Source organism: Entelurus aequoreus, linkage group LG16, assembly GCF_033978785.1.
Source record: "Entelurus aequoreus isolate RoL-2023_Sb linkage group LG16, RoL_Eaeq_v1.1, whole genome shotgun sequence".
NCBI lineage: Eukaryota > Metazoa > Chordata > Actinopteri > Syngnathiformes > Syngnathidae > Entelurus > Entelurus aequoreus.
In genome coordinates this window covers 42,185,966-42,199,837 of record NC_084746.1, presented here as the reverse complement: position 1 = coordinate 42,199,837, position 13,872 = coordinate 42,185,966, and the positions used below count along the sequence as shown (strand labels likewise).

General features: G+C 45.0%; 1 protein-coding gene across 3 annotated transcripts; it reads left to right on the top strand.

Annotated features, from left to right (window-relative positions):
- The first annotated feature begins 675 nt into the window (after nt 1-675).
- On the top strand, nt 676-13,517 carry smg7 (SMG7 nonsense mediated mRNA decay factor). Of its 3 annotated transcripts, none has more exons than XM_062022947.1 (23): nt 676-800; nt 1,417-1,448; nt 5,185-5,302; nt 5,394-5,526; nt 5,588-5,759; nt 5,832-5,903; nt 5,980-6,130; nt 6,207-6,342; nt 6,423-6,567; nt 6,625-6,784; nt 6,853-6,923; nt 9,298-9,358; nt 9,421-9,540; nt 9,624-10,047; nt 10,147-10,288; nt 10,361-10,692; nt 10,776-11,081; nt 11,270-11,419; nt 11,514-11,600; nt 11,791-11,941; nt 12,026-12,187; nt 12,268-12,416; nt 12,484-13,517. In XM_062022947.1, exons 1-23 carry the CDS (start codon nt 775-777, stop codon nt 12,589-12,591), a joined length of 3,408 nt encoding a protein of 1,135 aa, XP_061878931.1. In that variant the 5' UTR covers nt 676-774; the 3' UTR covers nt 12,592-13,517. The 3 variants fall into 3 exon arrangements, with proteins under 3 accessions (XP_061878931.1, XP_061878930.1, XP_061878932.1); XM_062022946.1 differs by having other exon boundaries at nt 686-800; nt 5,173-5,302; XM_062022948.1 differs by lacking the exon at nt 11,270-11,419 and having other exon boundaries at nt 687-800; nt 5,173-5,302.
- Nucleotides 13,518-13,872: the final 355 nt, after the last annotated feature.

Below are 13,872 nucleotides of genomic sequence, written 5' to 3'. Positions count from 1 at the left end.
TGATTGATCGATTGAAACGTTTATTAGCAGATTGCGAAGGAAGTGAATACATTATATGAAACAGTACAGTGTACACAGTACAGTACATATTCCGTACAATTGACCACTAAATGGTAACACCCGAATAAGTTTTTCAACTTGTTTAAATCGGGGTCCACGTTAATCAATTCATGGTAATGAGTGTAAGGTGTGTAATTTGTTGTGAGTCCATGCACTGTGTTGGTTTTGTTCTTTGAACAAGGTGATGTTCATGCACGGTTCATTTTGTGCACCAGTAAAAAAACATATGACTTTTTCTTGAAATTGAATTTTTTTTTTTTTTTTTTCACTAAAGAAGGGTTCGGTGAATGTGCATATAAAACTGGTGGGGTTCGGTACCTCCAACAAGGTTAAGAACCACTGCATTAGAACCTTATTTGAACTTAATGTTCACTACGTTTTCCTAGAACATTTTCAAGCCTGGTCGAGAGCGCCTGTCAGCATGATGACGTAACAGTCACACCAACAAAAGATGAGCATTTTGACGTCAAAACAGTGAGAAACGTTACTCGTTACTCGTGTGACTTACTGCTCATCAACAACGTTATTATGACAAGTGTTTTGCGTTTGTTCTCGGCGTTCCTTCGTATTCGAACCGAAAGCTTCCGAAATGTGCCGAACCCCCTCCCGCTTCCCCCGCCCCCTCCCGTGTGTAGTCAGACAGGAACAATATGGCTGCGGCGGCGGAGTTAGCGTCTGAGCTCGTCGTAGCCTGAAAGCAGGCGAGCTGACAGGATGAGCCTCTGTTCCCAGTACTTACGGTAGGTTGGCCCATCTTTTGTGCCGTGTAGCTATGCACTACGACAGAACACATTAAGTCAAATTTTAACGCGTTTTAGTGTTTTGCTGGCGTGCTGAAGCTAAAGCTAGCAGCTACTAGCTAGCGCCATACATCAACAAACCATTGATGCCGCCGCCTGTCATCAGCCTACACAGCTATTAGTCACACGTGACAATGCTTCCGTTTTGTCTTAATTGTAACAATCGCCTGTATTTGCTTATACTTTAACATGTGCGTTCCCCAGCAACGCAGGCTACTTAGCATTAGCCTGCTAACATTAGCGTTCTGGTGCATACAAGACAAGTCAAGGTTGTCATGATTTGATTTACACGACCCTCATTAATCATGTGTGTTCGAACTATAATGTCCGTAATCATGTGTGTTGGGACTGTGTTGAACCGCTGATTTTATCTAGGAGGTCAATATGGTTTTGAGCGTTGTTGACGTAATGTGTTGCTTCCAGGGACTTTTGTGTCACAACAGCGCTTAAATGACGTTGTGGTCGGTGACGTCACCCGGTGGACGTCAATCACAAGCATGTAATGCCTCAGTTTGGGATTGTTGTTTAACCAGTTGCTCTCTTGTGTTGTGAGCAGACAGGCAGAGGCCATGAAGGCTGACATAACCGGTGAGTTTTCTTCCTTACTACACACTTTAAACTATTTAATCCATATAAACTTTAACTGCTTATACATTTGTCCTCAAAGTGATTCATACTCTTCTTAGTTTTTTGTGATTAAATGAATGCATTTGGTCAAGTTTGTTTTTAAACAAGAAGTGAAAGAATAAAAACAATACACAAATCAAAAAAACGTTTATTTCACTAATTTTTTCATTGAAAAAATCCATGTTAAAATATTCATACATTTGGTTTACTTAGTCCAATGAATTTACTTATTAGTCAGCTGCATAGCTTTTGTTTTTTATGACTGCTTCTAGACCATTCTCGTATGTGTCTGCAAGGTTCTTGCATGTCTCCTGTGTGATGGTGGCTCACTCTTCTTTGGTTAAAGTCTTAAACTTTCTCTTGATTTCTTGGACCTTTGACGTTGTACCCTTAGCCCCTGGAAAATAAGCATCACCGTACCATGATGTTTCAACCACCATACTTAACAGTGGGCAAAGGGTTCTTCAACTTTTATGCTTCTTATTTCTTTCTCTAGAGGTACTCAGCATTCATAAAGCCAAACAATTTTAGCTTTGTCTCATCAGACCACAGGGATAGTTGACTAAAAGCTGGGTTCTTGTTTCAGATGACCCCTAGCAAAAGCCAGGCAAGCCTTTAGCTGGTTCTTCCTTAGCAGCGGAGTCATTTGGCAATAAGGATGCTGAGAACATCTGGTGAATGAGAGGAGAAGCATACAAGCTGAAGAACACACTAGTATGGTGGTGGAAACAGTGTGCAATAGGGGTGCTTGTGTTCCAGTGGCTAAGGGACTACGTCAACCTTGGCCACGACTGGAAGTACCAACAGGACAATGATGGGAAACATATTGCCAAGATAGAGAAGAAATAGTTGAAGAACAATTATGTCAATGTTCTAGAATGGCCAAGTAAATCCAATGTGGAACTTGTGGCAAGAGTTGAAGACCAGAATGATGGTGAGGAAATCAGGCCAACATGAACCAGCTTTGGGCTTTCACCAAGGAATTTGTTATTCTTTCACTTGTTGGTCATATAAATGTCTTTAACACACTTGACAAAATTCATTTAATCACAAAAACTTAGGTAAGCCATATATGAAAAGAAAATCAGCAGTGTTTTCTTAGCACCACAACAAGGTCAATTTTATTTTGTTTGGATGTAGCGCCACACCATAAGTCCATCCATCCGTTTTCTACCGCTTGTTCCTTACGGGGTCGCGAGGGGTGCTGAAGCCTATCCCAGCTGCACACAGGCGGAAGGCGCAGTACACCCTGGACAAGTTGCCACCTCATCACATGTGGAGTTTGCATGTTCTCCCTGTGACTGCGTGGGTTCCCTCCGGCTTCCTCCCACCTCCAAAGACATGTACCTGGGGATAGGCTGATTGGCAACACTAAATTTGCCCTAGTGAATGAATGAGTGTGAATGTTGTCTGTCTATCTGTGTTAGCCTATGTCAGGATATTGTTACGTTGGCGTGTGATTGGTGGATTAAGGAGGAAGTGGGGTTGTTGGTGGACAGCTATAAAAATGTGCGTGCAAGCATGCTATTACCATGTTGGAATTAAACACTACTGCTGTTCTGTTGGAACATGTAGGGCTCGAAAGTGCTCGTGATTTCACAGTGCATTTTTGCAGGCCAAAGCTTTTGTTTACATGGCTATACTGAACCATGATAATGTGAGAGGGAGCAACAAACTGGATCGTACAAAAAAAATCAATGCTGCATTGTCAAAGCCAAACTTGTCGATAGCTTGTAAACGGAGTCAGTTTTTTTACTGGTAAAGAAATTCAGAATGCAAAGTCTGTTTCGTCTTATTGTCCTCCGTTCCAAATTTGCGTAATCTACGTTTTTCATCTCTTATGTGTTTGAGATGGAGCGAATGAGCCCAGCCTTATTTCATAAGCAGGGTTACCTGGAAAAAAGTAAACCCATTATTCCTTTGAAATACATTGGTCACTGTGCTACTGCTCCGAAAGTAATATTCATTCATTTTTGTGCTTACCCAAAACTAAAAGTGAACAGACATAATGCTTTTTTTTCCAAAATACTGTATGTTGTTTGTAGCCTGCAGCTAGCTTGGTTAAAGCTAAGAGCTGGTGCTGCTACATGTGAAACAGAATAAAACATGCTGTAGATCAAACTTACCTGTCGGAAAATGCCATAATCAACATTATGTCCAGGTCGGGCTCAGCAACATGTACCAGATGATGGCGTTAAAAATTATGTTTGATCGTCTCTCAAATTCCTTGGCTTTGCTATCAAGCTGGAAATGATCATGACCACAATTGAGGCAGTAATTGATGTAGCACATTTGCGCCATGTTTTGAACTTGTTAAGGAAAAAAGAACAAAACTTGAGTACAAGTCTTGCGTTAAGCCGTGTAGATAAGCTGTTCTGATGCCCAATAATAAGCCACAATATATTGAATTTCCTACATCACACTTTCAAGCCATATACATTTGTCATTTTATTGAACTAAATTCAGTTATAATATATTTATATTTTTTACTTTATTTTTGTCTCTACATGCTATAGTTAATAATTTATTATCATCTCTGTATCGTGTGCACAGGTGCAATCGCAGTTATCAAATGAAATGTCTTTAGTTTTGACTTTGTAGTTTATTTTGTCTTTCTATTGCTCTCTGTTATACAAGTAAACCTGTCAACTTAGGGGAAGCACTGAAAAGTATTGAATATATCGCCTGTGGAAATGGTTCCTGTAGGGATTTTGGTAAAAGTTACTATAGAGTTGCTAAGATTGTCCATCATTATGGGAGAAAGGTTGTTTAAACAACCAAAAAACACAGAAAAGTTGCGTCCGTGTAGAATTTGCCAGTCTTGTTTTCGTGGAAATGAGTTTGTAGTGACCACTTTGTCAATGTCTGCATGACCTTAAAAGTCTGTTTTGATTTAATTATTGATTTTATTTTTACTTCTACTTTTCTTATCCTCCGTATACTTACAAATGAGCAGTTTTCTTCAGGAACCTTCCACAATCCACATTTAATGGATGTGCGTATTGTTGTATGCTGCAAAGTTTAGCCTTGATTAAAAGCATTAACAAACTACATTAATAGATCTATCATATCCTATATGTATACTCCTTGTGAGTATAGAAGGGAGTGTCCACTTCCCATTTAGTGATTTTTAATCTTTTAAATGTTCTAAAAAAAAATAATTTAAAAAAAGTATTCTAAAGAGTTTATACAGTCAGTGAAGCACACATGATTGTGTGTGCTGCTGGTCCACCAATAGTACTAACCTTTAACAGTTTATGTTACTCTTTTCCATTAACTACTAGTTTCTATGTAACTGTTTTTATTTCATTTTAATTTCTTTTTTGTTCAAGAAAATGTTTTTTATTTATTTTGTAAATAAAGGACATTTTCTTCACCAGACCAGGTTGTCAATAAAATTAGATTGTTTAAAGGGTTCTTAAAACCAGGTCCAGTCCAGATTATGTCCAGGTCGGGCTCAGCAACACACACCTTCATTTGTGTACACTCAAATTAGGGAACACAACAACAGATAGCATATAATCGATAGACAAAATTACATTTTCAAAATAAGCATTTGAGGACTTCCCACAGGAGCTATTGAATGTTTGCCTTCCATGATAAAACCAGAAGTTCCTCCTGTCACATGGTTGCAACCAAGCAATTCCTCACACTGAACATAATTTGAGCACATTTGAACTGTCAGCGTGTTGTGCAGACTCCAAGCTGGGAGTAGCCGAGGCGTGGACGTCTCGCCAGGCTCTTCAGGACCTGTACCAGAAGATGCTGGTCACAGACCTGGAGTATGCCTTGGACAAGAAGGTGGAGCAGGACCTGTAAGTGGCCGCGCCTCCTCTTGAATTGTGACAAAATTGGGCTGCTGCGCAGAAAACCTGAGCAGATCGTCTTTTTTGCGTCCACATCCAGGTGGAACCATGCCTTCAAGAACCAGATCACCACCTTGCAGAGCCAGGCCAAAAACCGAGCCAATCCAAACCGCAGCGAGGTGCAGGCCAATCTCTCGTTGTTCTTGGAGGCGGCCAGCGGCTTTTACACTCAGGTAATTTCCTCTTTGACATCACCTGACCTCACCCTGCCATGTGACGCCGTGATGTGCGCAGCTGTTACAGGAGCTTTGCACCGTCTTCAACGTGGAACTGCCGTGTCGTGTCAAGTCGTCCCAACTCGGCATTATCAGCAACAGACAAAATAACAGCAGCGCCATTGTCACGCCGCAGCCGAGCTCATGCTTGTACATCTGCCAGCATTGCCTGGTGCACCTGGGCGACATCGGTGAGGAAAAGGAATAAGCCTAGTCACCGTGATTAAGACATCTGATGTTCTCTATTCTTTTTTGCCTGTCAGCACGCTACCGCAACCAGACCAGCCAGGCAGAGTCATACTACCGGCATGCCGCTCAGCTGGTCCCGTCCAATGGTGAGTCCCGACTCGCCTTGATGCCATGTTTGCGTTGATGTGTCCCTCATCGGTCTGAACTTGTTGCGTGTTTCAGGTCAACCATACAACCAGTTGGCCATCCTGGCGTCCTCCAAAGGAGACCACCTGACCACCATCTTCTACTACTGCCGCAGCATCGCAGTCAAGTTTCCGTTCCCAGCAGCATCAACCAACCTGCAGAAGGCGCTGTCCAAGGCTCTGGAAAGGTAATGGCCATATCGGACACCCGATTGGCTGATCGAATGGCATCCCTTTTGTATCAACCCCGCCATTTTTATGCAGCCGCGAGGATGTGAGAAGCAAGTGGAGCGTGTCGGACTTCATCAAGGCTTTTGTCAAGTTCCACGGCTATGTGTACCTGGCCAAGGGTGTGGACCAGCTGGACACTCTAAGGGAGCGCCTGGAAGAGCACTTCCAGGTATTTGATATATTCCCAACACGTGCATGCTGTCTGGTGCACGCTGGGATTGAAACTTGTGTGTGTGCGTGTGTGTGCAGAGGCTGATCCTCCAGAAGGCCTTCAACTCTCAGCAGCTGGTCCACATCACCGTCATCAACCTGTTTGAGCTGCACCACCTTAGAGAGCTGGCAGCCGACGGCGCAGAGCAGCAGGCCAGCTGGTTCCAGCTGCTCGGCCTATTCAGTAAGAAGCACACTCGTCTTGTACGAGGACTTTCACCTAGACTTCCTGTCTTCTCAGTGTCCTTCCTGGGGGTCATGTGCAGCTGGGTTCTGCACAACAAGAACCATGATGAGGAGGTGGCTGGTGAGTGTCCTCTGCCGGCCATCAAAGTTTCTTTGGACTGGCTCAGGCTAAGACCCGGCGTGTTCGGCGAGGCAGCAGTGGACCAGAGGCAGCAGTAAGTTGGCGCTTGCGCGGTCTGTCCTTGCGAGGACTTGTTCTTACATCTCGTCTCCTGTCCTTCAGTGTGTGGCCATGGCTGGTTTCCATCCTCAACAGCTTCCAGCCCAAAGACCACCATGTGTCCAGCTCCTCAGGTACAGGACTAGTGTGGTTCTATAATACTAGCCTACAGGACTAGCGTGGTTCTAGAAAGTTTTCCACAGGCCTAGTGCGGTTCTAAAATAGTATCTTACAGTGCTAGTGGAGTTGTAGAATAGTTGGCTAATGTGGTACAAGAATAGTAGCCTACAGGACTTGTGTGGGTAAAGTATAGTAGCCCTAATGGGTAGCATGGTACAAAATAGTAGCCCACAAGGCTAGTGTGGTTGTAGAATAGTATCCCACAGGGCTAGTGCAGTTCTAGAATAGTAGCTAACATTGCTAATGTGGTTCTAGTATAGCAACCAAAATGACTGATTCTAGAAAGTCAGCCTACAGGCGGAGATCTGGAATAGTAGCCTACAGGACTAGCGTGGATCTTGAATAGTAGCCTACAGGACTATCATGGTTCTGGAACAATAGCCCACAGGGCTAGTGCAGTTCCAGAATAGGCAACATGACTGATGCAGGGTTTCCCCTAAAAGGTCACTTTATACAGAATCTGGCAGTGGGGGCATGGTCAATATGACATCATCATATATGACGTCATGATCATTTTCATTTTGCATTGATGCATATATTTTCTTTAAAAAGGCTAAACAAATGTTTATATTATTATATTTATATATTTAATTATATATAAATACAAATATTTGCTACTAATTATTATTAACATTTTTTTTCTTATACTATCACAGTCAGCTTTATTGGCAAAGGACCAGGAATTTGACTTGGTACTGTGTTCTCTTTGTTCAATGCAATTTCAATTGTTGCTGCTTATTGTAAAAGGTAACACAGGCTACATTATGTCCTGCCCTCCCTGAATGTTGGAATTTAGTTTGTCGAATATCAAAAAAATAACTTAGTGTTTTGTTGATATTCTCCACAATGAAGTCACTGTACAACTAAGCACATTAAGGAAAGTACATTATATATACACGTGACGTGCACAGACATGTATAAATCAGCCTATTAACATTGATACGTCGCCTTGGCGATGACGGCCTCCTCCAATCATATATTTTGGTATAAACTGGAAAAAAGCAATACAATTATTCAGGATGAAGGTTGAGCTCTAATGCCGCTAGCTTAATGCTAACGTACAATAAACTAGCTCATTCAGAATCAGAATCAGATCAGCTAACCCAAATTAGCATGGTCAATCACAGGGCACATATAGACAGACAATCATGCCCACTCACATTATTATCTATGGACAATTTACAGTCGCCAATGAACCTCTAACATGCATATTTTTGGAATATGGAAGGAAACTGGAGTATCCGGAGAAAACACCACACGCAAGGAGGAACATGCACACACACAAAGAGACGTCCAAATGGAGATTCGAAGACGCACACAACATAAAGTTAGTTATCGTCTGTAGTAATGTCAAAAGAAATAAGAGGGTAGTTTACACAGGCTTAAATAAAAAATGCATTAATTGACTTGAAATACCTTCCTCTTCAACATTGTCTCCTACTTTTGTCAAATGTCAACTCCGTTAAAGGGCGCGAATAGGTGCAGGTTTTTATTTTTATTTTTTTTCAAAATAAAGCATTGAGTAACATTTTTATGATATTTAAGATATTTTTCAAAATTATTATGGCCAATAGTACATAAATAATATACTTTACACAGTATATCAATTAATACAATATATTACTTAAATTTGTTTTCATGTAAAAAACAATGTTTTCATGTAAAAAAAAACAAAAAACGTATGTGAAGGTGTGGCGGTTTTTATCTTGCCATGGCGGTATGCCACGGTCAATTACATGTAGGGAGAACCCTGCTGACATTATACTAGAAAAGCAGCCTGCAGGACTAGTGCAGTTCTTGGCTAGTAGCTTGCATGATTACCAGGGTTCTACAATAATAGTCTACAGGACTAGCATTGTTGCAGAATAGTAGCCCACAGGGCGAGTGGTTCTGACTACAGTACATAATAGTTACTGCTCAACTGACCACAAGTATGTGTTTAGTATTAGTGTATTCATGTATTGTATTCATATAAGATTATTTGTATAGATTTGTGTATTTGTATTTCTATAGAATTATTTGTATTTATATACCGTTATTGTATCATATTAGTGTATTTCTATTTCTACAGAATTAGTGTATTGTATTTGTATAAATTACATTTGTATGGTATTAGTATATTGTATTTGTAAATTAGTAGTGTATTAGAGTGTACATGTCTGTTTATATGGTATAATTTTATTTAAAGATTAACGTTTTTATTGTCATATTTGCCTACAGCGAGATTGTATGTATGGTATTAAATTATTGATGTAGTATACTTGTATATGAATGTGTGTCTGCTTGATGATTGATGAGTTTGTGTGGTATCTCATTCTTCCTCCTCAGTGATGCCGCTGCCAGAAGAGTTTGAGCTTCAAGGCTTCCTGGCGCTTCGACCTGCTCTAAGGTAAAGAAACCTAACCGGCCCGCAAGAAGCAGCTTCCATTGTGACATGTGACCTCCTTTCAGGTCTCTGGACTTCACCATGGGTCACCAGGGCTTCCCAGCGGGCCGCGATGTTCTGCTGCTCCGCACCAGACATCAGAGGCTCATCACTTTGGGAAAATGGGTTGCTGACAACCAACCCGAGTAAGGCTTTGCTAGAACCTTGACACCTCGGTGTGTTGGTCCAACTGGACAGAAAGACCACTAAGCCGCTCCCCCTTCTGCAGATTGATACAATATCGCCTTGGCGATGACGGCCTCCTCCTCTTCATCACCGACATTCCCGAACAGGCCATTGAGGAGCCTCCAGAGAAGGAGCCGTGTGTGCTGCAGGAGGCCTCCAATGGCGAGCAGATCATCGGCGAGGGCGGGAACGCCCGTCTCAAGTCTGTGCTCTCGGGGGGAAAGGCTCAGAATTCAGGGTTGGATGGCGCTGACCGACCCGTCGTCACCTTCAAGGAAAACATCAAACCACGAGAACATAGCCACGAGCCGTCTGCCGTCCCTCATCAGAAGGATGGTGGAAAGGAGCGCCGTGATGTTGCCAAAGGCAATGGGATTTCTGGGAAAAGCGAGCTGAAAAGAGACGGGAAGAGGAAGTGTGACATGAAGAAAATTTGTCAGGAGACAGTTGGAGATGCTGGAAAACAGGTAGGAAAACTTTACATTCACACACTGGATTTGAATAATTCTTCTTCCTGTCATTCTTATTTGCTGATTCTCATTATTTTTATTTTTTATTTTCTTCAGGTGAAAGCTCAGACAGAATTGAGGAAGACTCCGGTCTCTGAGGCCAAGAAGACTGCTGCTAATCAAAGTCAAGCCACCTGCTCGTCCCAGTTTATCCCAATTCATCATCCTGGGGCCTTTCCACCACTGCCTAGTCGACCTGGTATTGGCTCGCAGAAAGACACACACACACACACACACACACACAGGTTCTGAACACTGGTGTGTTTTCTAGGTTTCCCACCGTCTGCCTTCGTCATCCCTTCCCCTGTGGCGTTTCCGGGCTTGCAAGTGAATTCGGGCTTCACTTTCCCCACAGGGGTGTCCGTCCCGGGACCCTTCCTGCAGACGGCTGTGCACACGCAGACGGGCTCGCAGGGCCAGAGTGGGAAGCAATCCCACATTCCTTACAGTCAACAGAGGCCATCAGGTCCGGCTCAGGGGCCGGGCTCCTCGGGCCAGGGCCCCGCGACCCCGGGCCCCCTCCAGGGCCAACAGTCTCCCACCAAGCCCGTCCAGCAGGTCGGGATGGGCAAAAGTCCGCCCAACCATTCGAGCCTGCAGCAGGTCAGTTGTGCCCCCATGTTGGATTCCCACAGGTATGACACTGGGCGCCACAGTCCTCCTGATTTTGAATGCGTGTGTCTCAGCCTTTCCTGCAGATCCAGAACCAGCAGATGTGGAGTCAAAGTCAAGCGGCGCTCCCAAAAATTCCGGCCATGCCGATGTCGCTAAAGCAGCAGGCGTTCTACTTGGCACCTCAGGACCCCGTTAAAGTGTATGAGCACCACTTAGCGTCTCATACAGCCAACATGGACAAGAAGATGAAGTTCCCGTCCTATTGGGACTCCTTCCGAATGGTTGATGGCCCGTCCTCCATGGCCGACAGGATGAAGAGGCCTCAGATGGTGGGTCCAAGGCAGGATGCCGGCGCACCCAGAGGACCTGTGTTTGAGGTGAGTTTCTTCTCTGTACTTTTCTGTCTTCACCTTCTCCTCCTCCTCCTGGAGGTTCTATCCATCAACCAGACAAAGATCTTGTGTGGCAAGACGCTCTGCTCAGACACATCAGTACATGAATCTTGTTTCCTTTCCTCTGCTTCTATTCTTCTTCTCCCTGCTCTTCCTGCTTCCTCTTTCGCCAGGACAACAAGAGCTTGCCTCTTCTCCCTCCTGACCTCTTAAAAACTCTAGCTGATTTTGAGGAAGAGGAGGAGCTCGTCTTTTCTAAGCCACCTGATTTCTTCCAGGCTTTGGCCAGCCCTCTTAGCACACTTCCTGGACCAAACATCTTTGTATGTAGTCCTGTCTCCTCACCCTGAGCTGCTGCTCGCCCACCATGCCTATGTGGACACTCTTGTACTTGATGACGTATGTCCTCCTCTGCAGCTACCGAACCAGACCAGGACGGAGAGCGGCCCGCAGGTGGGCAGCCATTCGCCTTCCTTCCTACCCATGTCTGGCCTCCCCCTGCAGGTTAGCCCCGCCCTCTGACTTACTTTTTCTTTGAAAAGCTCAAAGGCAGCGAGCTCATTAAAAAACATGACATTCTTGTGTGTGACCACCAGAGGACGGTTTGCACTGAGCAGTCAAAGCCTCAACTTGGTCTCATGATTCACAGCTCAGCAATTTCTAAACCTATTTCTGCTCAAATGTGCTTGTTCAGGAGTACAACCAGAACAGCATCTTCAGTCAGGCCTATGGGAAGAACCTGGCAGCCAGCGCAAAGTCTGACACTCCCATGATGCACCAGGAGCCATCACTCTACTCGCTCTTTGAGTGGACACCCTGGTCCCCCTCCATCCACGCCAGCTCAGGTACGTCCCACCTGCAGAGCCAACACGCTCTCACCCTGTGGGTTACCATGGTAATGTGACACAAGCTATTGCTGTGATTGGCAGATCACTCTACGCCGGCCAGTCAATCGCCTCATTCCTCCAACCCCAGCAGCCTGCCAAGCTCCCCGCCCACTCACAACCACATGGCCACGCCGTTCGGGCCCATCGGCACACCAGACAGCCGAGAGCGGCGCACGGTGGACCGCTGGAAGGCTGAGAAGCCAGGTGAGGGCGGGGCCATGAGATAGATCACAGCGTTGGAGACTGCGCCTCCATGCACTGACTGATTCGTGTGTGTTTTTCAGGGGGATTAAGCGGCTTCGGTCTGGACTACCTGCCGGCCTCCTCTACTTCGGACAGCGGCTGGCACCAAGCACCGCCCGCCAACAGCTGGACCAATCAGGAGTCCCCAATGGAAGAGTCATCCTCCACAGTGCTGCTGGACAGCTTTAAGGTCCATAAAGTAGTCTTGGAGGGCTAATGAGTGCTGGCATTGTGCTAACATTTGCTTGTCCCTGCAGTCCATCTGGTCCAGCTCCATGATGCAGCCCGGCCCGTCGGCACTGGAGCAGCTGCTCCAGCAGCAAAAGCAGCAGCGAGGTCATGGCGCCATGAACCCGCCTCACTGAGGGGCAGGCAAGGCGGCGCTCAGCGCTTGGAGACCACGCCCTCAACACGAGTTTGATGAAGACCAGCTCCAATTAACACGCTATTCATAGCGGTGCAACGCGGTGGATGCTGGAGAGGCTGTAACCCCCCTCCTTCAGCCGACCTGGCTGAAACTCCACACCCGCGCTCCCTCGACTGTCGAGGAGTGGGACGCGCCTCCTGGATGGCAGGGTGTCAGATCACCGCCTGCGATCCCCAACACACACACAAACACATGCACATGCACAGTGGTGGCTCCACCCCATTTTACTCATCCTGGACGTCCCTCAGTGGGTTTATTAGGGTCTTAGCGGCTACAGGCTGAAGAAGTGCGAGGGGGAGCGTGGACCCTGTGGTGGTCAGGTGACCGGGGCCCGGAACTGCATACTGAACTTGTCATTGATTTTTCTTGATGGGGAGGATGATGTAAACGTGTGTTTCCAACATGGAGGAAAGACACGGTGCCCTAGAAAGAGGCGGAGCAAGAAGAGAAAGACATAGTCATTTGTTTGTAAACAGTGCAGTTGATGTACTCCTGCTCGCTAGCTTAGCCTGCGTTAGCTTTTGTTGCTCTTCCGCCATTTTAGCTCATGCTCTGATAAGAATTGGACTTTCACCTTTTTAACAACTCGTCACTTTTTAAACAAGCCACAGGAGAAGGAATAAAATGGCCTCCAGTCAGATGACCATGAAAGCAACTTTATTTTTAAAAGGAAATACAATCATTCAGCAGCAAGCAACCCCACCCTCCTCATGCAGCTTCCTCCTGCATGACGATGTCTACGTTAGCTTGCTAATGGATTCCTGCTGCTCCAACAGCGCGGAGGAAGAGTGTAAGGAAGATGAGCGTTTTGTTGTGTTTTTGTGTAGTAGCTGCAAATAAACATGAAATCATGTTCTCCCTTCAGCGCTCTTACTTTTTTCTGGTGCTACATTCTCAGATAGGTCCCAACAAACAAACAAAAAAAACCCACCGGGGAGCAGAAAGCAGCACTTGTTTGTCTGAAAAGTCACACTTTTTTTTTAAAATCACAGCACAATGTGCCTCAGGTGACACCTTTGCTTCTAATTATTTCCTGCATCAGGAAACAACCTGACTGATGCTGGAGTATGAGACGTTCTTCGACAACCAATCTCCGGCTTCTTTATATGCTTAGGGCCTTAGCATATTAGAACAGTCACTCAGCCTCATGTACGGTGGCCTGTCGATGAGGTAGTTAATGATCCATGCAGCCAGGTGATAGTCCACTCCTACCTCTTCC

Excerpts from the sequence above, each read along its gene's own strand:
- smg7 (XM_062022946.1), top strand. The coding sequence starts at position 775 with ATGAGCCTCTGTTCCCAGTACTTACG. Across the intron at positions 5,904-5,979 it reads TCAGCTGGTCCCGTCCAATG|GTCAACCATACAACCAGTTG; the intron begins GTGAGTCCCGAC and ends TGCGTGTTTCAG. Across the intron at positions 10,048-10,146 it reads TTGGAGATGCTGGAAAACAG|GTGAAAGCTCAGACAGAATT; the intron begins GTAGGAAAACTT and ends TATTTTCTTCAG.